This window comes from Mesoplodon bidens (assembly GCF_964165515.1).
Source record: "Mesoplodon bidens genome assembly, chromosome: 5".
Taxonomy (NCBI): domain Eukaryota; kingdom Metazoa; phylum Chordata; class Mammalia; order Artiodactyla; family Ziphiidae; genus Mesoplodon; species Mesoplodon bidens.
Window position 1 is genome coordinate 119,016,708 of NC_138161.1, and position 25,124 is coordinate 119,041,831.

The 25,124-nt window shown below is 36.4% G+C and overlaps 1 protein-coding gene across 1 annotated transcript in view; it reads left to right on the top strand.

Annotated features, from left to right (window-relative positions):
- Positions 1-25,124, top strand: part of KCNH8 (potassium voltage-gated channel subfamily H member 8) — a gene marked incomplete at both ends in the record, with an annotated part of 333,350 nt that overhangs the window by 224,651 nt on the left and 83,575 nt on the right. The window contains one exon of the mRNA XM_081235814.1: positions 21,663-21,860. Coding sequence (XP_081091940.1) covers positions 21,663-21,860 — 198 coding nt within the window. The remainder of the gene's footprint in view (positions 1-21,662; positions 21,861-25,124) is intronic.

Here is a 25,124-nt window from a genome sequence, read left to right on the forward strand (position 1 = left end):
GAGTTGTTTCAAGTGTTACATAATTCTGCATAAATGAATCTGAAATGTTCTGCACATGAACACATTTTTAAACTTATATCAACCACAAGAACTTTCTAAAAAAATGAAAATTCTGAAGGCTATAACCCTCTATCCTAAAATATCTGCGTTCTCACAGTCTTTCTTTTTAGAGAATTGTCATAGTACCTTATGTAGGGTATTTTTTCTTCTTAATCTGACATTTAATCAGAGAATATGTTTCTTGGTTAGCTAGAAAATCCTTCACTTATCTTCTCCGAAAATCAATCTTGGACTTTTGAAATAAGCTCGGACCTTTGCCCAGGGATAAAGCCATAGAGATTCTCAAGGGAAAAAATGCTCTAACTTCTTATACCAGCACTTTAATGACAGAGTGCATTTGGAACATCCCTGGGTGGACTCTTATTCAATGCCACTCTCTCACCATAGGGCATGTACAAAGCCTTAAAGGACATCTTTGGAGAATGAGCTGGGGACCTTAAGAAAGCAGGTTCAAGGGAGTGAGTCTCCTGTCTACGTTCTTAGAAATGCTCCTACACATCTCAGTTTTGTCTTTGAGGTACACAAAGAAACTAATGCATCCTGAATTGTTTTAGCTTCCTTATCAAAGCACTTTTTCTATGCCTTGATGTAGACCTCCATTCTCAGAAACAAAGTATAGAGAGAAATAAGACTGTAGAATGAGTGCACAAATATCCTGCATAAAGAGAACATGAAGTGTGTGTGTGTGTGTGTGTGTGTGTGTGTGAGAGAGAGAGAGAGAGAGAGAGAAGGGGATGGGGAAAGAGAAGATTTGATTAAAAGGAGGATCAAAGTCTGGATTGTACTTGGATGAAAACATTTTCTGTCCTTCAGTATCCTTTCCCTCTTTATAACTTTGTTCTCCGGCTTCCTCATCCCGGACCCTAGCATGGTCCTAATGCTCTTCAGTGAATTACAGGATTAGATCTCCTCCCTTTGTTGTGAATCCATGTTAAAGTTCTGATTTGTGGCCAGCCACCTGATTCCTTTTTGGACCTGACCTCATTTCCTTCAGGCCCCAGACCTATACACACATATTAATTTGTAAGGCTTGTCTAGTCTGAGAGTCTCCAGATGGGGAAATTCAGCTTAAGCACGCTGTGAAATTTAGTTAGAGGAGGAAAGCTTTGTGTTTCATTTCCAACATACCAGTCCTGCTGCAGACTGACAAACTAGCTGATGTTTTTCTTCCCATAAATAGGCAGAGATATTTGTTTTCCAAGAAAAAAGAAGCCAACCCCCTGAACTTCATCTACATTGCCCCCTACCATGCCTACTCTTGGTCCTGGTGATATGGGTCAGTGTCATGTATGGGGGCTTGTAAGCTGGAAGTTAGCTCACAAAGAGAGCTAACTATTGGCAAAATAAAATGATGGGAAGAACATCGGGCTTGGGGGTGATGGATCTCTCCTTTCATCATGGCTCCCACACCTGCCAACTGTGAGATTTGCAGTAATTTTGTTCACCTGTCTGGGCCTCAGTTTCCCCATCTGCAACATGAGAAAACTCACTATGTAACTTGAAAGGCTCTTTCAGGATCCATGATTTATGATTTTAATGGAAGAATAAACCCAGCTTTGTGAGTTTAATATTGTGTATCTATTTTCTATCATAGCTCAGTACCCATGTTAACCAGCAGAAGCAATCAATCATCCGATGTCAACAAATTTGAGGGACGTGTCAGGAAGGACAGCCTATGATCATAGCATATCAAGGAATTGATATGGTTTACTCAGTTATGATAAAAAAATAACAGAACATTTATCTTTAGAGAATTAGATTTCCTGTCCAAACACCTCTAGGGATATGGTCAGGAAGGTAGTATGCTAATTTTATCTGTCAATATTGGGTTTTTAAGCTTGGCTACAAGGACTTTCCCTTCCCCTAAAATTACTTTGATCATTTGTTCATTTGGAACATTCTCCAGCTGAGATTTGGACACAAATTAAATAATTATGACCTTCCCTACCTAATTTTGTAATGAAGCAGCTGAGAGTCTAGGCTAATTTAGTTTTTACTATGTAATTTGTCCACTAATAATATGCTTTACCTTTTCTGGTCCAATTACCTTGAATCAAAAAAAATCACACACATAAAACTTGATTAGAGAACATATTGTTGTTTATGTTCTGACTAACATTAGATGTACAGAACAGATTCATCTCCCCAAGGAATAAAATAGATCTTCCTTTCTCATCATTGTTAATTTCCTTGAAATTATATTTTCCCCTTTTTGTCCTTGACAGGCATGCTATTGTACTTACAACTAGAGAGGGTTCAAATATTTTGCATCTGACCAAACCAAAGTTAACCTTTAAAAAATGTTTCATAATGTCACTTCTCTATAATATATCTACTTTTGTAAGGAAGAATTAATACTCCTAGATTAATTGTATCAGAGGCAAGTTATGAACTGATTTGCCTGGTGTTCTATTTTATTTCATATTCTTATGTGTTCCTATATTATATTTTAAGGAATTTGAGATTTGGCTTATTGTTTCATGGAATTTTAAGCCTGGAAGGACCTTAGTCCAGCTCTTTGATTTTATGGTGAGAAATCCAACTCTAGGTTATACAAGCTTTCTGATGGAAGGGGCTTTTGTCACTAGTGTCCACTGCTGCTTCCTCACTGTGGTGTACAGTTCCTGGTGTATGGCAAATACGTAAAAAGAAAATTGTTGAATGAATCAGTCTTCAAGGTCTTTTCATTACTAAATGACAATCATGGGACAAGAACCTAGATTCCCTAACTCCTTGTATACAAGTCCTTCTCATAATTTTGAGCATTACAATATAATAGGGAATGGTTATTTAGCAAATTATTTCCAGCAGGAAGATAGAAAGAACAAATAGGGTGGTAACTTAAGATTTGGCCATTTATTCAAAAAATATTTTTTGAGTGCCCACTGCATACTTGGTCCTGTGTTAGGCACTGGAGATACCAAAACAAATTATATACTTAAATTAGGAGTTTGGGATTAACATAGACACACTCCTATATATAAAATAGATAAGCAACAAGGACCTACTTATAGCACAGGGAACTCTACTCAATATCTTGTAATAATCTATAAGGGAAAAGAATCTGAAAAAGATTAAATACATATATTTAACTGAATATATATATTTAATATTTAATATAATATTTATTTAATGTATATTTAACTGAATCACTTTGCTGTACACCTGAAACTAACACAATATTGTAAATCAACTATACTTCAATAAAAAAAGAAGAAAAAACTAAGTTACTTAATGTCATGGCACTTAAAGTCCAGTAAGAAAAACAGACAAATAATTCAATGGATATATGGCAGTGCAGTATGTTCTGTAGCAAGAACCTGCATAGAATGCAGGCAACTAAATCTAACAGGTTATCAGCAGAGGCATTTCCAAGTTGAGCTGAGTTTTAAAGAATGAATAGTCTTGTCTCTACAGATGCTGAGGAACAGGCGTGTGTCACAGCAGGGACAGGACTGTATGAAGCCATTCACTAGAACCAGCATAAAGGGTGAGGGGGGGATGGTAGTGAGGTGATGAGGTTAAAGAGGTAGATAGTCAGAGTCCAGATCTTTAAAGACAATTCATGCTAAGCTTTAGAGTTTGGGCTTCATCTAATGCTACAGCAAGGCTTAAAATTCTCTCTCGAGCAGCGATCTTTTGAATATAGACCCAAGGACGCAGGGGGAGATGTTTTGCTCTGTTTCTTTTTCAATATCTGTAAAGTGGCCCTAATAATAGTACGTACCTCACTGGGGTCGCCAGTATTAAAGTAGGCAATCTCTGTGAAGCATTTAGCACTGTGCCTGCCACCTAGTAACTGCTCAATAAATAGGAGCTATTGTAACCATCATTACTATTTTATTAAGACAGTTACTTCTAATAAAGAAAGTACTATGACCTGGGACTAGTGATACTTATCATCTTATATGGGAAGAGTATTAAGTAATGGCTTTAAAAGTGTTGCCTTCAAGTATAGTCACAGTGCTCCATAAGTTATTATATACTTTTTTACACATATCTTCAAAATAATATATCTGCCCAAACTTTCTATTCGAGTCAGCCTCTGAAAATAAGTAATGTTCACATAGCCTCGTAATTGCACACAAATAGGATATTTTCCCTTCAAAACTAATATAGGGGAGAGGTTCAACATCTACCCTACATGCTTGGATATAACAAACTTTTATGGAATTTAGACATAGTGCTTCAAGTCTAAGTGTGGCTTTTAAATTTAAATTTTTGTTTTCACTGTGAAGAAATGTTTCAGAACATTTCTATAAGAAGACTTCAATAAATACCTAGCTAAAAATGTGTTAGAAGGCTTTGCATGAGCACAGGGAACTATACTCAATATTTTGTAATAACCTATAAGGGAAAAGAATCTGAAAAAGAATATATATATATATATATATATATATATATATATATATATATATATATATATATATATATATATGTATATGTTACTGAATATATATATATATATATATATATATATATATATATATAACTGAATCACTTTGCTGTACAACTAAAATTAACACAGCGTTATAAGCCAACTACACTTCAATTTAAAATAAGAATAATAAAAAAGAAGACCTTACATGTTTTCTTACATCCCAGTTAAGGTAGGGATATATTATTTTAGTTATTATTTATTAAGTTCAGTTAATGACATTTATAAAGTTCAATTAATGACATTGAATTAGTCATTAAAGAGCTCCAATAGCATCCTGGAGAGAATATAATGGTTCTGATTTAAGCTAGAAAGATTTGGATTTGAATCTTCCTTCGGGGCTTTACTAGGCATGTGATTTTGGTCAAGGCGACTTCAATGTGTGACTTTTTATACAACAATCTTAGTTTCCTCATCTGTAAAATGGGTGTGGTAGTATTGATCCTCACAGCGTTTTCTGAAGAATTACAGGTACTCAAGTTGACATGCCTCACATAGTTTCTGGTACATATTATGTTCTTGCACCTGATAACTACCACCATGACCACCACCTCCACTCTTAATCACTAATTGAGGCCATTTTCAAATTGCAGCCACCTACTTAAACTTACATCAATGAGCTGTATAGAGCTGAAGTAGCAGTGCTGTTCAAATGTAGTGAACAACACAGAAATAGAGTCACAGTTGTAAAAAACAAACTTATGGTTACCAAGGTGGAAAGGGACGGGGAGGGATAAATTGGGAGATTAGGATTGACATATACACACTACTATATATAAAATAGATAACTAATGAGAACCTACTGTATAGCACAGGGAGCTCTACTCAATACTCTGTAATGACCTATATGGGAATAGAATCTAAAAGAGAGTGGATATATGTATATGTATAACTGATTCACTTTGCTGTACAGCAGAAACTAACACAACATTGTAAATCAACTATAATAAAAAATTAATTTAAAAAAACCAAATCTAGTGAAGAGGTGATATTTCTGTATCAGGGACGATTCTTGATTGCAAGCAAAAACAGAAAAGGAATGCATTAGCAGGACATGCAGACTCAGAAATAGAAGGATGGAGAATAAGACTTGGGAAAAGAATGTGAGTCAAGGCAGATCCAGATACCCCAGTGCAAGAAGCACAGTTGCTGACATTTTGCAAAGATGGCCTGGATGTGTTTCTGCCTTCATAGATGCCATGAGCGAATCCTAACCTTCTGTTCATCTCTGATTCACAGTCCCTGAAAGGAGAATCCGATTGGTCATGCTTACATCATACGTTCAGACACGGACTGCTGGGGAAGGAGGGATCCCCCCACCTTACACTTTCATGGTTAGAAGTGGGACCCTGTGTCTCTCCATTACTATACACAAAGGAGAATACCCCCTTCACATAGGTTTTTAGACAGCCCACCCCTCAAAAAAGACAAAAGTCTTCTACAATAACAACTTTACCCTAATACTCAAAAAAAAAAAAAAAACCAATAACATTTGTAAAAACACTTATTAAAATGCTTCTGTAAATCATCATACCTCTCTCAGACATCAAATGTCAGATGGAATTAGCTGAAAGATGGGGATGCTGTAATTCTCGGTGCATCTTGCTCCCTGTCTGTGCTGCTGTGTCAGCCTAACAGTGGTACTTACCAAGCTGTGCTTCCACAAGCAGACTGCACCATGGTCAGTAGCTCTCTTTTGTAGTTAAAACACTAATTTACGTTCTTTCTCGAAGCTATCTTTGTTTCTAAGGCTATAACACACTGAACTTTAAATGATCTGCTTCAAAAGTTAGAGCTGAGAGTGTACTGTAATAGAGGGAAGCTTTTTTTAATCTTTTAATCATTTGGCTGGAGTACATTTATCCACTGCAGATGTCTAAATGTGTATCTGCATCACGGAAAAAAAAAAAGTCCAAGAATATCATTTTCAAATTTTCATTGACAATTTTAGTCTTAAATCTCCTGATCCTCATTGGATAAAACATCATAAAAGCTGATTGATTTGAATGGCTCTCTAGTTATTAACTGCTTAGCATTTACAAGCCACATGTAATGGGGAAAAAAATGACCAGGCTTATGATATTGTAAGCTGATTATTTCAATAACTCTCAAATTTTCCAAAGAAGGTAGAATTGTCCAGCACTCTACATTTTCAGGTTCTGTGTAAAGGATTATATAAACATTTTTAGATAACCCTGATCTGTAGATTCTCATTCTTGCAAATACATGAAATAAAGAAAGGGGAGAAAAATCCTAAAATGAAGATTTCTAACCATTAAAATGGACCCTAGTGACGGACTCCTGGACTTATTTTTTTTTTTTTGAAGCAGGGTCTTGAACATTAATGTGCACTGAAATTATGTGAAGATTGCATTAAAAAACAGATTCTAATTCAGTAAATCTGAGGTGGAGCCTGAGATCCAGCATTTTTAACCACCTCCCCAGTGAAATCAGGGCTACTGGACCCCACAGCACACTTTGAGTAGCAAAGTTTTAAAAAGCCTTGGGACACTGTGTGAATTTAATACTCCTGTTTATAAAGTCCTAAACCAGCAACAATTGAGTTCTTCCTATTTTTCACTTTCCTATGCTTTTCCAATCCCCATCACATCTGTGAACTAGTTCACACGTGAACTAGGAAAAAATTTAATGAGTAGAAAAATAACTTACAAATTTATTTTTCTTCACATTTTTTGAAAACAATTGATTTATATCAGATTAATATTTAGCTTACATTTATTAAGCACCACCTACATGCATGGTGCAGTGCTTAATATATTTGTATGCATTTTCTCATCTGATCGTTATTGAAATCCCGTGAGACAGATATTTTCAACCTCACCTTAGAAAAAAGAAACTAAAGCTTGAAAAGTTTGAAATTTCCTGGAAATTTACTTTTTAAATTATGAAATATTTTTAACACAGAAATGTTTAGAATGAGTATAATGTTCACCTTCTAAAAATTATCTTTTTTAACACTTTAACATATTTGCTTTATTTCTTTTTTTAAAATCAATGCAGTATCACAGATGAAGCCAGAGCCCCACGACCCTTCAATTCTGCCTTACTCCCTCCATCTTTCCTCCTTACTATTCTAAAGTTGGTGCATAAAATTTTCTTAGACACTGTTATTACTATACAAATGTATTAGTAAAACAATATATATTATTTTCCTTTATTATCTTCCATATAAATCATTACAAATGTAAGAAGTAATAATAATAATAATAACAGGCATACATGGGGCTTTCTCAGTGCCAGGCACTGTTCAAGGCATCTTGCTATAATTTTGTGAACCCAATACTGTTATCATTTCTATTTACCAAGGAGAAAGCTGAGACACATAGGTTGTGTGACTTGACCTAGATGCACAGATAAAATACACTGGAGCTGGGATTTCTCTCTTCTTTGCATCTTTTTTACATTCTCATTGAACTTTTTTTTTTTAAGATCAATCCATCTTAGATATAAACCTTATATATTTATTTTTAACTGTTTAATAGAATTCTATTGTACAATAAGCCAGTTTACTCATCATTTTGGTTCATTTATCCACTCCCCTACTGAGTTGACTGCACCTCTCACTATGGCAAGTACTGGGCAATGAGCAATCAAATACAAGATTCTCTGTGTGCATATGCAAGAATTTCTCTGGGTCAAAGAGCTTGTGCATCTGCAAAATTAATACATATTGCCAAATTCTTCTCTGAACCACTTGTATTCATTAATTATTTAGCTGGTCATATTATATGTGTTCTTTCCCCAGAGCTTCACCAACAATTGTTACCAATGTTTTTAAACTTGTGAAAAGCTTGGAGGGTGTTGGGGAGTGGAGGGTGAGAAGTAATGTCTAATTGTTGTTTAAATTTTCATTTCCCTGTGTAAGTAAGGTATAACAAGGTAGAACTTTTTTTTTTTTTTTTGGATATAGAGAGTCACTCTAATTTCCTCTTTGGTAAATTAGACCCTCTATCTCATTAATTTTCAGTTTCTCTTCTTTCCTAAATAATCCATTTAATGCTATATATTGTTAAGTGTTGAAGTCTTTAAACGCTTTTCAAATTATATGGAACTTGAAATTAACACTTTGTTATTGATTTCTAATTACATTCATTGCTTGTTACAGAATTTGGTCTCTGTGATGCTGATTCTTCACTGTTTGTTGAAGCTCAATTGTATATATTCTTTATGTGTGAGGATATTATGCGCATACAATTTTTTGGATATAATTTTTTGTTCAAGGTTTATATATGTCCATTAGATCAAGGTTCTGAATTTAATTATACCTATATTATAGATCCCTATTAACTATTTTCTGGCAAACTACATATGGAAGGTTTATTTGGTGCTTTTTCAGACCTCTGTTCATTTTCCATAGTTTTTTGGTTTCCTTTTTATAGTTCCAGTTCCTTGTTTTTTGTCCATTATATCAAGCTTCTGAATTGAATTTAAATATTGTAAAAAACACTCTATCTTATTGTATTTCTTCATTTTTATTTTATTAATTCAAGCTCGTTGTGTGCTAATTTTCTGTTCATCCAACTCTTGCAAAAGGTGAACTATTTCCTCTTTTGTACTTTAAAAAAAAGTTTATTGTGAGCTCATCTTCAGTAGGGCTTCTTCCTTGTCAAAATGCTGTGCAGAATGAGGTGTGAGAATACCCAGAATTTTGGTTGTTGTTTGCTTGCTTGCTTTTGTCAAGGATACTAGGATTTTCTCCTGCCCTGGGATCAAATTTTTAAAAATTTCTTAGCGCCAAGGGGTCTGTGACTCATGGATGGTACACATTCAGACATCAGTGCATGCAAGGCACAAGCCTAAATTTTTAAAGTTCTCTCAGAAGACCACTTTTTTCAAACTCTAGTTTTCCTTGTCATCCCCGTAAGCTGTTGGGTAAATTATTTCTACCCTTCTCCCTGCATGTATCACACTTAGTATCCCAGTTGTATACAAGATGTCAGTTCCAGCGTTTATAGCATTTAAGTGTTCTCTCCTGTGCACAGATGGCCATGAAACCCAAGCCCACAGTCACTATTACTTCTGACCAACTGCCCATCCCTGTCTCCCCATCAGCATCACCACCATGGTGTCAGCTCACAGGCTTGCGGCTCCTCATTTTTGCATATGTACATTTCACTTCCTCTTTCCGAAGCATCTATATATTTCCAGTGTTTCTATCAGAAAAGCTTGCACATAAACTAAGTTCATAATCTTGCCAGAACCAAAGTCTTCATTTCTGCCAAAAATAACATAACCTAAATTCCAGTGTAATTTTCTATGTTACCTTTGAAATATAAAAATGGTTGTAATCTAATCCGTAAAAAGCAAATTGAATAAGGGTTAATTACTCAAGACCTTATTTCCACTTGGAATGCCTTTATGGGGGAAAATCATTTAAACTTAAGACCTCAAATCTTCAATTCTTCAGATGGAATTGTTCAGTTACCAGGAAAATAAATTATGCAGCCGTCTTAAGAAGACATCATCAAATGTGCTTAATATACAATTATTTCTTTCCAGCTACTATATTAATCAAAATAATTCTTTTGGAATAAGTGACAGTTTAATGTACTGCAGATTATTTACCTAGAAGACTATAGATATAGAGAAAAATAGAGCAGAAAAAGAACTCTTTGAGATTGGTGCATTTAAACCCTACAAAGTTCTCAGTACTTACTATAAAATAAATATTTCTTGAGGCCCTAAGAAGGACAGTGTTATGAGCTGTGAGCAAGACAAGGACTCTTAGAGCTTGACTTCTAGAAGTGTACTTTGTTGTTAGAAATTCAAGAGGTGGACATAAAAATTCGCAAAATTGTTTTTTTATAATATTGGTTTGGCGTAAGTTTGTATAGGCAACAACTTCCTCAGTCGTTTAGAAAGAAGTAGAAGTGATTCTAACTGAATCTCTCTGAAGATGGCATTTGAGCTGGTCTTCAAAATGTGAGTACAGCTTTGGAGAGGATGAATCAGAGAACATTTAAGTGGGGACACGGTGTGAATAAAGCCATAGAAGTAGGAAATCTAACAATGTGTTTGAGGAACAGTGAGTGGATGAGATGAATTTGTTTAGTCTAGAAAATTCTTGAGCAGCTGATGTCACAAAATAAAAGGCCTAGAGGAGAAAGGGGCCTAGCATTCATGGCTGAAGTGGAGAAGGCAAGCCCCATCTGAGGAAACCAATTATGACCTCAGCCCAGCACCGGTGTAAATGGAGTTTGACCACATCTGATTTTTCCAGAGAATTTGGAACTTGGGATTTGGGGGTAAATCTTGGCTTTGGGGGGTAAAGTATTGGCAAATAATTTAGAACTTGAAAAGCATAGTGTCACCACCAAAGTATGTTTCTGGGAGCCTGATCAAGCCCATAGGTCACCAATTTGCCATCTAAGACTCAAAATGAGTAAAAAGAAGGATGTGACCAAAATAATGGGGTGGAGTCTTGACTGATGATGTGCAGATACAATCCTGGAGAAGCCAGAGAAGGCGTGACCTGATTAATATAGTTTTTTACTACAAACTCAAGAGGGTAAAACATAGAAAATACTTTTTTTCATGATATTTGCCAAACTATTTAGTCCAGCTGAACATTCTCGTGAAAAGGGATACGCATGCTATTTTTTAATTTAAAAAAATTACTGAAATATAGTTGATTTAAATGTGTTAATTTCAGGTGTACAGCAAAGTGATTCAGTTATATATATATATATATATATATATATATATATATATATATATATATATATATATATATATATACTGATCTCATATGACAGTTTTTACGAATGTGAGTTCTAGATTCATTTCACAGCCTGACTCCTCCGCTTATTACCTAAGTCAGTTTTTTGTTTGTTTTGTTTTCTTTGACTGCACCGCATGGCATCCAGAACTCTCCTGACCAGGGATGGAACCCGTGCCCCGTGCAGGGGAAGCATGGAGTCTTAACCACTGGACTGCCAGAGAAGTCCACTTGTGTCAGTTTTGTTTGTGTTACTTACATGTCTAAGACACAGTCTCCTCATCTATAAAATAGAGATAGGATTAACTGCTTCATCAGGTGTTATAAGGATTAAATAATATAAAGTGGTTACTAAATCTTCAGTACATGTTAGTTTTACTGCTACCACTACTACAGTTGCTACTGAAGTAACCATCATCATTGCTATTGCCAATATGTGGTGTTTTACTAAAATCATGACTACAGCAGCTGATTTTGTTCCCAAGAAATTATATGTAACTTTATTTACAGCATTGAAGTCAGTGTCCAAATTGCCTGTGGTCTTTACTGAAAACCTGCTGCCGATGGTCAGGGATGACAGGCTTATTTTTAGCCAACTTTCTAGCCTGAAATGGAATTTTGTCAAGATTGAGTTTTTTTAATGTGATGCAGAGAAGGAGGGCGGTGTTTCTAATTTTATCATCTGCCCATAAAATCATGCTGTAGTGCTAGCTAATTCCATTAATTTTTAAAATATACTGGTTTAGGTTCACAAGTTGCAAAGCTATTCTGTAGCTAAATGGTATATTTTGAGATATGTAGTGACTATTTCTGATCCACTTGAGAGTCACCAACAAAACAATTCCAAAGAGTCAGTCAGCACCTGAGTTGCATTAAGAGTCTGTCATAGTGAACATACATGATTCTGGTCTTCAAATACGGTGTTTTATGTGTTTCATACAAAAACGTTTATTCATAGCAATGCAAATGTATCTGCAAAAATCCAAAAAATAATACTATGTGTAATAGGATTCTGAAGGGTTAGATATTCTTAAATGAATAATCCAGTATTTTTTTGTTGACAGCTGAGGGTATGTGACTCTCTGTGATTTCTCTGTTGAAAACATGCTAGGCAAATGGTGTAAGCAAGTCACGTTATGGCAGTCATTCTTTACAGATATCATGGCTGTACTGTGTGTTGAGAGGGGGAGAGAGAAAGAGAGAAAGAGGTAGAGAGAGAGAGGACAGAAATTCATTGCCACTGCCAAGTTTAAAAATAGATTTGACATTATTTTAAATTAGTGAATCAAATATTTTTCATTCTTTAGAAGGGAAAGATTCCTTCTTTGGATGGCAAGTTTAATGGAATTACTTTAATAAAATACTCTATTTTCTTTGTCAACAATTACATTCAAAGATATCAGACAATTTAAAACTCTTTATTCGACCAAATACTGAATTGATTTTGATGAATACAAGCTATTTTGATCCTAACATTTTGAACATCCTATGTTAATCCTATGAATGCTCTGTGCTCATTCTCTTGACCCCTAAGGACATTTCCAATAGTGGATACAGACGTTATCATTAGAATGATAACATCATTTCTGATTTCTCATCTGGAGGGCTAGATGAACTTGCTAGAACTTCATCGTACTAATTTAATTGTTAATCAAATACCTATACAGCAGGGTTAAACAATTTTCTTCCATTTTCTTTTTATTATATTGGAATTATTTTTATCAAGTTCTTTTATACATAAACTTTACACCAAAGATTTAATTCATCAATCATTTTTTAAAATATTCCACATCAGATAGGATGAGTTTTCTTTTGTGACAATATTTCTATCAAGTCCAATCTTCTCAATTTAAGTTTTAAATTGAGAACTATTTTTTTCAAGAAGGTTTTATTCTTCAATCATTTTTTGATGAATAACAAATTTGACTCTGTACGGTTTTAGCTATTGCAAATTTTGTTATTTATTCATTATTTCTACTATGTCTAATTTTCCCCCAATCAATGTTTGTTATATTCAGTTTTCCTAAGGAATGTTTATTTTCAATCAGGTCATTTTTGTTTTGTTTTGTTGTTTTGTTTTGGAAACTAACCAATTTCAACTTGCTCTGTTTTAAACATTGTCAACTGTATTTGTCTCATTTCTACTAATCATATTTATTTATTGGATAAAATAATTAAAATTTGTTTTTATTTCTTTGAACAAGGAACAAAGAGCATGAGATAAACCAAATCATGGTATCTAGATGGGGATGGGGGTCAAAGGTCATAGCAATCAAAACACTGGGTCAAAATGTCCTCCTTCAAATTAGTCAACACTGCAGTGGAATCAATCAGGAAACAAATGGTTTTGCTAAGTGATAATGAAGCCTTTGAGATATTCAATATATTTTATTCTCTGTCTACATTTATGTATCACTTTATTTTGAACACTCAAATGTCCCCACTGGCATATGTCCATTTTTAGTTATATCCATGATAGATGATGAAAATTAGCTGTCAACTCATCTTCAAATTTAGAAAGCTAACTTATTTTTGAGTAATATAGTTATTTGCAAAAAAGTGATAGACTACAGAAGAAATAAAAAGGAACCAACATTTTAAGCAGGTAATCACACTCCAGGCACCATGCCAGATGTTTTGCAAAATTATCTTCTTCAGTCATCACAACAGACAAGGAGACATTTTTATTTCCATTTTTTTAGTTGAAGAAGCTAGAACTTAGAAGGCTAGCTCACCTGAAGTCACATTATTAAGTAATGATGGGGCTGCAGTCCAAGCCATTCTGCAAACCCAAAGCCTGTTTTGTATACATGGCAAGAGTATCTATTCTGTGGTCTCTATGATTTAGAAAGATACGCTTTTTCACTTAACAAACAGGTACTGAGTACATATTAGGTGCCACACCTTGAATTCCAAGTTAAGCTTAGGAATTAAGTGTGTAAGAGAGACCATAATCCCTACTCTCACAAAGATGCCAGTCTAGCGGGAGCTACAGCAGATAATCAATGTAGTTAAAGTGCAGTGAGCCAGTGCGGGGATAGCAGAGAGCTAAGGAATTGATCTGTTTCAGCAATGGAAATGAAAAATTGATTACTTGGATTACTGAAAAGTGAGACAAGATAAAAATACCCCTAAATGAAATCACTGCAGGTGAGACAATTTGGAATATACTGAAAGATCCTTTAAGATGTTTATAAGTTGCATCATAGTGATGATGATTCATAATGATTACAAATAATTATCTAGATACCAGCATAAGAGTTCAATGTCATCAAACTGAAATCTTCAGTATGAGCCTCTCAGAAGACTGAAAAGTGTCTGTCATGCTTCTACATTTGTTGGACTTTGTAGCCAGACTAAATGACCCTCAGATGAATCCCAAAAGGTTTCTCCAGCAGTTTCTCAAAGCCTCAGTATGATTTGGTTTATCATTTATTTACAATTTATTTCTAAAATTAAAAATGGGCATTATCTTTTTCCATTATGAGATTCTCAAAACAAAGTTGAACAAATTCCCCTTGACTCTATGAAGAATTAAACTAAATCCACCCCCCATTATTTGTGATTTCTCTGTTACACACACACACGTGCGTGCGCATACACACACATATAGAGGGAGAATGATTTGACAATTTTTCCTGTTAATTTATCCAAAGGTTTAACATTATTGCCAGGAAGTATCAAGTATCAAGGATCATCGAATATGTGTCTTGATATCGCAGTTTAAACCCAACTTTTCTTTTAGTGGTTGATTTTTGATACCTTGAAAGAAAAGGAAAATATTTAAGTTTGGAAACGTGTATGTTAGACATACTTTACATGACTTTCTATCCCACACTTTTTACTTTAGCCAAATTGCATGATTTCCCTTTCCCCATACATGCATTTTATTATCCTGGCCTAGTGCCTTTATTCATGTGCGTTGAGCTTCCCAAGATGTACATTACTCCATCTCTGTTATTCCAAATCTTACTCATTCTTACAGTACAACTTAAATACTCCTCCCCTCCTTTAAACCCTTTCTGATTGCTCTAGCAAGGAGTACTTAGTTTGGTCCACCTTATACTTGTATTAGAGTTTCCCCAATAGACTGCCCCGTAATGAAGACCTAATCTCCCTTATCTTTATATAATACACAGCATCTCAAGCATTATACGTGGTCACTAACTATTTGCTAATTGAGTGAATTAGTTAATTAACTAATTAGAAGCTATTTAGAGACTATGAGACAGGTAGAAACAATGAAGGTAAAATTTTAGTCTCCTGGTTCAAGAAAAGCCTCTCTTCAGGAGTGGTGGAGGTTAAAGCAAAGGGAACTGATCTGAATGTCGACCTGGCTGGGAACAGAGCATTCAGAAATCAGGAAGTGTTATCATGCTGACCCCCCAAAATTGACTGTGTTTAATTCTGAGACAGACGTCAAAGATAGACTTTGACAATCTGCAGGATGTTCAGAAAACAGAAACCATGCACAGCAAGTTGTGTCATGTGACCTTGAAAATGATGACCTCATAGAGTGGGTGGAGTTGTATCTGAGGCAATGACAACTGTATTTCTGAACATTTCTTGCATAGTATGGAAGAAGAGAGTAGAAATAGGGCTGACGGGTGGAGAAGCAGGGAAGCAGATTGGACTGGGCACCCAGCTTAGAGCCAGGGCTGCTACTACGGGATAAGTCATGTGTTCTTTGGATCCTCAGTTCTTGTTGGAACTAGGAGCCCAATCCTGTCCTCCACCAAGGCCTGGGCTCACCAGGGCCCTGAGTGCTGAGCTGCCTCTGAAAGGCCCTGTGGCCACTCCCTCTGCCCTGCCAGGTTAAGCTGATGCTGCTTCCAGCCACTTTTCCCCAAGATGATCCTGGACTTCCCTGTGCTCATCATGGCTGTGCTTCTTTTATTTTCTTATTTTTATTTTTTGCGGTACACGGGCCCCTCACTGTTGTGGCCTCTCCCCTTGCGGAGCACAGGCTCCGGACGTGCAGGCTCAGCAGCCATGGCTCACGGGCCCAGCCGCTCCGCGGCATGTGGGATCCTCCCGGACCGGGGCACGAACCCGTGTCCCCTGCATTGGCAGGCAGACTCTCAACCACTGCGCCAGCAGGGAAGTCCATGGCTGTGCTTCTTATCACCTCTGCTATATACCCAATGAATGTACAAACACATTGTTTTCCAAATTGTTCAGGCAAGACAGGCAAATAGATAAACAAACTGTATACTGTGCTTTGGTTACAATGTGAGTTAAATCAGTTTTGTGTGCAAGGCTGGAGACTAAACCATCTTTTGCACTTGTTTCCATTGTTTCAAAACCATTACAAAGACATGATGGTTGTCAGATGTTGGATTTGTAAAGAGAGGGTTGGTGTCTGTAGGTGAAAGTAAATGTCAAGCACCAGTTAAGTGGAATGGTTAAAGCGTCATTCAAGATGCTTAGTTTATCCAATATTTTCAATCAGGTCCAAGAAATTACATAAGAAAGTGGGTTCTCGTAAGAAAAACTAAAGCTGTGTGGTCTTTAATTTCTCCACAGTGTAGGTCTGACCTATATAAAGTCTCTTGCAAAGTCCGCACGAGGGTAACCAAAGAGTTCTATTCCTGGAAAATGAAGCATTGGGAAGTTGCTCAGAGTTCAGTTTGTGGTTCCAAAAAGCTCTTTTAATACCCAAGCCTTTGCATACGCAGACCATGAACTCATCCATTCCCGCCAGCCACCTTTGGAATAATAGCTAGGGCTTCTGGGGGTGGGGGGTTGTGGGGAACATCACAAAATTTCCATGCTCCAAATAAAAGTAATGCCAGGTCTCCAAGACCACATGTGCTGGATGAAGTTGACTGTAAGCAGAAGACAGTATGGAAAATTTCCATTTGCAGGTGGAAGGGAAGAGCAATTACAGAGAAAAATACACTGGGGCAGCCTTTTCTATGAAAGAGATGGAGTCAATCAGGAGTACATTGATACCAAAACCTTGACCAACAAGAAGTATCAGGAGGGAGTATGGCATATGAAAAAGGGTAAAGACTTTCAACTCAGACAAACCCCGATTCAAAACCTAGTCCTTCTCCTCAGGCTTCCCTGGTGGCACAGTGGTTGAGAGTCTGCCTGCCAATGCAGGGGACACGGGTTCATGCCCCGGTCCGGGAAGAGCCCACATGCCGCGGAGCGGCTGAACCCGTGAGCCACGGCCACTGAGGCTGTGCGTCCAGAGTCTGTGCTCCACAACGGGAGAGGCCACAACAGTGAGAGGCCCGCGTACCACACACACACACACACACACAAGTATGTAATTAACCAAAATACTGGTTAAGTATGCAATGAAGAGTATATGGATTGAATTATCATGCTTAATTATAGGCTCTTCTGGGCATGGTCATTAAGAGTCATTCTATCTTTGAAATTGATACTTATTTCATAAATCTCCTCTGTTTTATTCATCTAATCTATTTTGGTGATGACAGGATTATTTTATGTTATCTTTTGTTTTTATCAGATGAGAGTGTATCCAGTATATTTAGATTCTACTTCATTTTTGTGTATGCTTTTTCCTTCAAAATTTAGGGGGAAAAAATCGAGCAAAAGCAGACAGACTGTTCTAGGACATCCCTTTAGAGATGGGTTTCTCTAGATTAAAAAAAGATTGGCTTCCAAATTGGTTAAATTGCTTCTTCTGTACAGTACAGTGACATGCTGTCTTGTTACAGTGGAACATGTGCTCTCATTTCGGACGAGCTGTTCTGTGAAAAAGTTTTATTTAGCCCCCAGAGCCCATCCCCGGATTTGTGGGTGTTACCTCCTTTCCATGTTACCAAGTTTTTTTTATCATCATTATTGCTTGTGCTCCAATAGCTGCAACACAGTTTAGTAACAACCCTTCTTAAAAAACAAGATGCATCTGAAAATAGACAGAACAGTTGGCTAGACAGAAAAGATATATCAACAAAAGTAGGTCTGTTGTTTGTCTGTGTTTTGCTCCCTAAATCGCTTCTGAGACAGTTTCACACATATGTAAATGAACAGGAACTGAGTGAGAGTATAATCTAATATAATCCTTATGAGCTATCACAAAATTTTATCCTATTTTATTAAGAAAATCAAATTCTATGAAAACTGATTTGGTTTGGAGAATTTTAAAACGTTTTACTTTTGTTCCCATTAAGGAATTTAATCAAAGGTTTTGGCTGGGTTTGTTTGGTTTTATTTTTCTAATGAGAAAACTTGAGGTTCTGTAAGCAAAGGCACACTTTAATTCAATTCAAGATCAGTAGATGGGTCCAGTTTTTTAATCATAACCTGATTGTATAGCTGATTCAGCTGAGAGGAAGCAGTGGCTTTACTGTGTGTGGTGTTGTTTTTCTCATTCCTCTGTGCATCAAATAAAAATATTAGTCATGCAATATTTACTCTCTGGGCAAAATGACATTTTTCAGCTGCTCAGACTTCCCCAGAATTAGTGGGAATGACCAACATGGAAGAAAGGGGCAAGCCCCTCTAATCACTTCAGTTTTGAGCAGAAACATGACATCGCTTTCAGAGCACTGCTTGGAAGGCACTTGAGAAATAGCCAACCCACCAGCCATTCAACATCTTGTAGTTGGCCGTACTTGACAACGCTTGGGTCAAATGCCTGTAAGAGCACTCTTCTGCAGAAATCAGCATCCTGAGTACAATGATATATTCAGATGTCCTCTCTGCTTCCTGATTTTACTTGTCTTGACTCTCCCCCTACAGTGCATACAAATACACCAGTAATATTTTTTAAATGCACATGTGTTTTGCTTTTGTGATATCTCTTTAATTAATCTTGGATAGCTGTCTTTATGTCTAAAACTTTTTCCATACAGGATTAAACCAGGTTTTACCAAATAATGCTTTATCACTTCCTCCTTCCCTTCACTTAAAATTCTAGAGCAGAACTCTTTAATCTGGGCCCTTGGACCCAGCCTGTAGGAAAAGGCCATGAACCACCTGAAAATGTACACAAAATTGTGTGTGTGTCTCCATGTGTGCTTTGTCCTGGGAAAAGGAGCATGTCTTTCTTCAGGTTCACAAATGGGCGTATAACTCCCCCAGTTTTAAGAACTACTGTTACCTAGATTTCTTCCCTGTCATTTCTATTAGTTAAGAAATGCTCAGTTCTATCAGATGGCACCTTTGGGTTCTACTGAGTACACTTAGTCACCACCTTCCTTTTCCATTATGACTCACTCCTGATCTCATATTTTCTCTTACTTTCTGAATTTTGTACTTTCTCTGTTCCAATTTAAGTAACATGAGAAAGAGAGAGAAAAGAAATATTATATACTAATATAATATCTGCCACTAACAGGGGTTGGCATTTCTTCATGTGGAATCTCATTTAATCCCCTACAACTGTACAAGTTAGATAGTGTCCGTGTTTTTACAAATAAGAAAATGAAGCTCAAAGAAGTTAGTCATTCCCACAGATGGAAGGAAAAGTCCAGATTTAATGGAAGAGTCCAGATTTAAATCTGTGTTTGAATGTGGAGTTTATTCCTTCACAAAGCCTTTCCAGACAGAATAAATGGTCATAGCTTACTAATGGTGTCAGCTTTCATAATGTGTAATTTTCATTTTATTATTATTCTCTATCATCAAAAAATACATTCATTATACTTTGTGCAGAAATCTAGTACAAATTTATAAATGCTCATGTGTTGCTATATTGCATCAGTGTTGTCACATTATTGCAGAGGGCAAGAACAATTTATATGTTCATTAATTATTTCACTTTTAGAAATAATATTTATTAAACTCTACTATTGTTAGGGGCTTTGCTAAGTTCTGGAATAATGGTTCTAAGTTCTATCTTCACATCAGGTTCTACTAGGGAACTTTTTAAAAATATCAGTACCTGAACTTGGAACAAGAAATTTTGATTCAGTACATGGAGGTGGCACATAGACAGTGTATTTTTAAAATGCTTTCCCAGCTGTAGTCAGCACTGAGAACTATTGTTCTAGAAGGTGACTTTGCGAAGTCGAGGGACTTTGGTCCCCTAGATCTGCAGCATCAGCATCACATGGGAACCTATTACAAAGGCAAATTCTCAGCCCTTCTCCCCAGCCTTCCCATGTGCTGTACCAGAAACTCCAGGGATAGGACCTGGCTGTCTCTAACAAGCTCTCTAGATATTTCAGAGGCAAGCTAATGGTTGAGAAACACTTCTCTAGAGATGATAAATGAGACAGAGTACTTGTCACTGAGCATTTCTGTTTGATCTCAAGGAACCCAGTTGTTTCAAATCTGCATTTTAATTACCTAGCACAGTTGCATAATCTATAACTTTAGTTGATAATGACAGCATTATTATTACTTAAACAATGTAATGACTTTCCATCTCTTCTTGGGCAGCCATTAAATGAAGTGTTTTAAGGAAATAGTGGTCAATGACTAACATCCCTTAATAAAGGTCTCATGGACCTTATGGGTTAAGCTGAATTGCCATAGTGTTTCATAACACACACACACACACACAGAGAATTTTTAAATATAATATTTTAAAGAGAAAATATTTCCAGTAAAGTATTTTAAAGTGGTCTTTGTGTTGTATTTTCATTGTATTATTATTATTAAACTTGTTATTTCCCATCTTTATTAACATAGCTTTATTACAGCTTTATGATAGTATAATTGACATACAATAAAATGCACATATTTGAAGCATTTAATTAGATAAGTTTTGACACATGTATACACCAGTATCGTGAAACAGTTGTAGGGGAGCACCCAATTCCATTATAGGAACCTCATAGTTGTGCAGTTTTCCCCCACCACCCCCAAGCAGCAGAATGAGGTTGTAGAGAAACATTCCTGAGGAAAACAGGAGCTAAGACCTATAAGGCAACTGATATCAGGTCAGGTGAATAAAATAAAGAAAGGTTGTACAGGATAGAAATAAAGCCCATCAAAAAAAAAAAAAGAAAAGAAAAGAAAAGAAAAGAAATAAAGCCCATCTTGCCTATATGAAGTCCAGATTCTTGTGTTGGTTGCTGTTTACTATCATGTAGAGTTGAAAAATACCTATTCAACCCCTTTGTTTCTTAAAATTCCAATTGAGAAATAAGCTTAACAGCTAGTGAAATGTACAACACTGTTACCGAGAGTAGAAATCCCAGGTTCTGTCACTACAGGTAGTTCTTGCATTAGAGTAACCTGTTCAGCTTTGACCACCAATCCACTCTTGAATGTATATTTCTCTGCTGTGTGTGTTATAAAAACAGTTGCATGAAAGTGATGCTTTTGCTTTAGAGCCATGGAATCTAATTCCTTGCCTTGAACTTCCTTTTAACTTTCTTCTTTATCCTGAGCAACTTCGTGTATCCTTAAATGTTCATTCATCATTACGCCCAGGTGCTAATACTGAGATTTTATTTTGGGGGCTTAAATGCTCATTTTTTTTTTCCATTTCAGGTTGGCTTCATGAGTTGGGAAAGAGACTGGAATCTCCATACTATGGTAACAATACTTTGGGGGGGCCGTCGATCCGAAGTGCCTATATTGCCGCTCTGTACTTCACACTCAGCAGCCTCACCAGCGTTGGGTTTGGGAATGTCTCTGCTAATACAGATGCAGAAAAGATCTTTTCCATCTGCACCATGCTGATTGGTGGTAAGGAATATTCTTCCTTTAGACCAAGAGAAGGAACAAGTGTCTGCCAAACGGTTGCTGTTATGTTCCCTCTGTCCTAAAACCCAATACAGGATAGATTGGTTTACATTGGAAGAGTCTAAAAGCACTAATTAGGAAATCAGTGACCAACAGTTATATATACATGTAGATTAGCAATGAAAGTCTGGGATGTCAAGAATTCCATCTGACAGAAGAAATAACCATTTACCTGATGGTTGATTATATATATATATATATATATATATATATATATATATATATATATATATATATATATGTTTTTAATAGAAGTACTGTTGATTTACAATTTTGTGTTAGTTTCAGGTGTACAACACAGTGATTCAGTTATATATGTACTTTTTCAGATTTGTTCCCTTATAGTTTTTACCAAATATTGATTATAGTTCCCAGTGCTATACAGTAGGTCCTTGTTGGTTATCTATCTTATATGTAGTGATGTGTATATGTATCTGATGGTTGATTTTGAAAGGGCAGGCACTTTGCTTCCTAACATGCTATTTACCTTTAGTGTTTGTGAGTTACATGAGTCTGAATCACAGGTATACGTTTGAAATGCCATTTTTGTAGCTCCAAACAGGTGAGGGTTATCAAATTTTATTAATACTACTATAGTAAATTAAGGATGTTTGATAGATAACTTAGTTAAAACAAAAGCAACAAACACCAATAAATAATCATAAATAGTTAACCTTTATTAATCGTGGTTATGTTCCATTCTCTGTGCTGAATGCTTCAGTACAATACCTCAAGCAATTCTGAAGGCAAATTTATGGGTTCCGCACCATTATTATCCCATTTAACAAATAGAGAAGTTATTATGCTATTACATCTGAGCTTCAAACCCAGCGTCTGTACTCTGCTTTGTATCGCTGGGGTTTGGACTCCGCAAATCTCATTCTTCTTTGCCAGCTGACATCAGTCACTTCTCCCAATAGGGGGCGCCAGAGGGAGACTGGAGGCAGGAGGAGGGGGGAAGGAACTTCCGGGTTCTGATGGGGGCAGTGTACCTTGAGTGGCAGGCCACGTCAGACAGCTGCATGTGGCTCCAACTTCAGCCTGTTCAGGCACTTTCAGAAACAGCCTCATTGAGCTTTCTCAGAGATCCCTGCACCTGCTGGAGGTACCCCCGCATCCAAAGTCAGAGCCCTGACCCCTCGTGGCTTCCATAGCTTCTCCTCTGGGCTCCTCAGCGCTGATAACCCCACTTCTTCTCTTTGTTCATCCAGCTCTGCAGCTATCACACTCACGTGACCTCTATCTAGACTCTCCTTCTGATCATTCAGCACTCCAACACCAGGGAAAACAGTTCTTTATAATAAATTCCCCCAGATGAAATATTTACTTTCATTTCTCTTTTCTGAACCTCCTAACTGACAGGATTGATGCCTTTATTACCCACATTTTTCAGATGACAAATCTAAACCTTGCAGAAATAAAGTAACGTTTTCAATGCCATACAACCAGTAAGTAAAGAGGCAAGTTTGGAACCCAGGTGATTACTTACTTCTGTCATTAAATACATAAATGGAAACATGTGAATTATAAAGCTGTTCTCATGGAGATGTGGGTGTCTACCTGGATTGAGTAAATATTCTTAAGCCAGAGTTCTATGCGTACTTTCTTCTCCACCGTATTCCCTCAAAAGCTTGTTCTGTCATGTTCTCCTTTTTTTAAATTTAATTTTTGTTCTATATTAAAGTACAGGTGGTTTACAATGTTGTGTTCATTGCAGATGTACAGCTAACTGATTCAGTTATACATCTACATATATCCATTCTTTTTCAGATTCTTTCCCCATATAGGTTATTACAGAATATTGAGTAGAGCTCCCTGTGCTATACAGTAGGTCCTGGTTGATTATCCATTTTATATATAGTAGTGTGTGTATGTTAATTGAGATTATCATGTTTTCTTAATGACCTTAGTCCCAGATATCACTTTGAGGTTTGAACCTTAATATAGAAGATGGTTTCTACCAACTTCCTTGCATAGATGTGAACTGATTTTGTGGGACTCCAAGCAATGAGTCATCCAGCCTACCATGAAACCAGAGCATCATAAAGGCAATCTTCCCTCAAGGATTTTAGGATCACCTTGGAAGAAATATGTGGAAAGAGTTTTAACAATACCAGGCAGTAAATGTTAAGTGCCAAATCAGTTAGGAAATTGAGAAGCAGTGAGAAACGGGGCCAGGGATTGGGAAAATTTCTTGGAAAGGCAGAGTTGCTGAGGTAGCATGCTGGGACTGCAGCACTTGGAAGAGGTTTTTGGCCGATGTAGAGCAGTAACAGCCTAGGGAGCAGAGAACAGGAATTCTCGTTTTCTAAAGAGCTGCAATGTGCCAATCCCGTGGTGGTGATTTTATACCCAGTATTATGGCTTATATAATTGCTGCTCTCCTTGATGGCCCATCTTTCAGCCTAGCAGAATGACAAGCATTTTGTAAACAGACACAGTCTATATTTATTTAATATTTGCCCATGTTTCTTCTACTCCTGATGGAAATTTTTGGAAATGCTCAAATGCTCAAGGCTTAACGCACTAATTTGACATTGGAAGAATATGTTAGCTAATTGAGCTTCTTTCCTGTTGATTCACTAACTATAGTGTAAGTGGTCCTGAATCAGAAATTGTTAAGGATATTATTATTCCCTGCTATTCATTGTGAGTAGAAGCTAAGCTGGTCACAAAGCCAAAAGATATGGGAAATAATCAGATAATGCCACTTTGTTAGTTGGTAAATATTTATTGAGCAAATTATCCTGGTGCAAAACCAGCACTCATTTGGAAATGGCATTAAAGCATTTAGGTGACTTGAGCAGCACTTAGGAAACCATTGGTTTTGAATGGCAAATGGCATCTGAGTAACTCAGATTTATTAATTAAAGCTTCACAAATCTGTGTCTGTGGGAAATAACTCTATTATTGTGACAATTACCCTAGGCTAAGAGAAATGATGCCTTCATTTTTAATATTTCCTAGTTAACAAATTACTGGCATAATTTTGAGAACTAATCATAACAGTTCACAATATTGAACACTTTGCTCATTTAATTCTCATAACACTATGAATTAGAGGTTATTAACATCCCAATTTAATATAAGGCAGCAGAAGTTTAGTGAGTTTAAATGCCCGGATTCACTAAGACCTAGAAAACTTATTGTAAAATATCCATTTCATTATATACTGCAAATTGATTTTATTTTTTAATTTTTATAAAT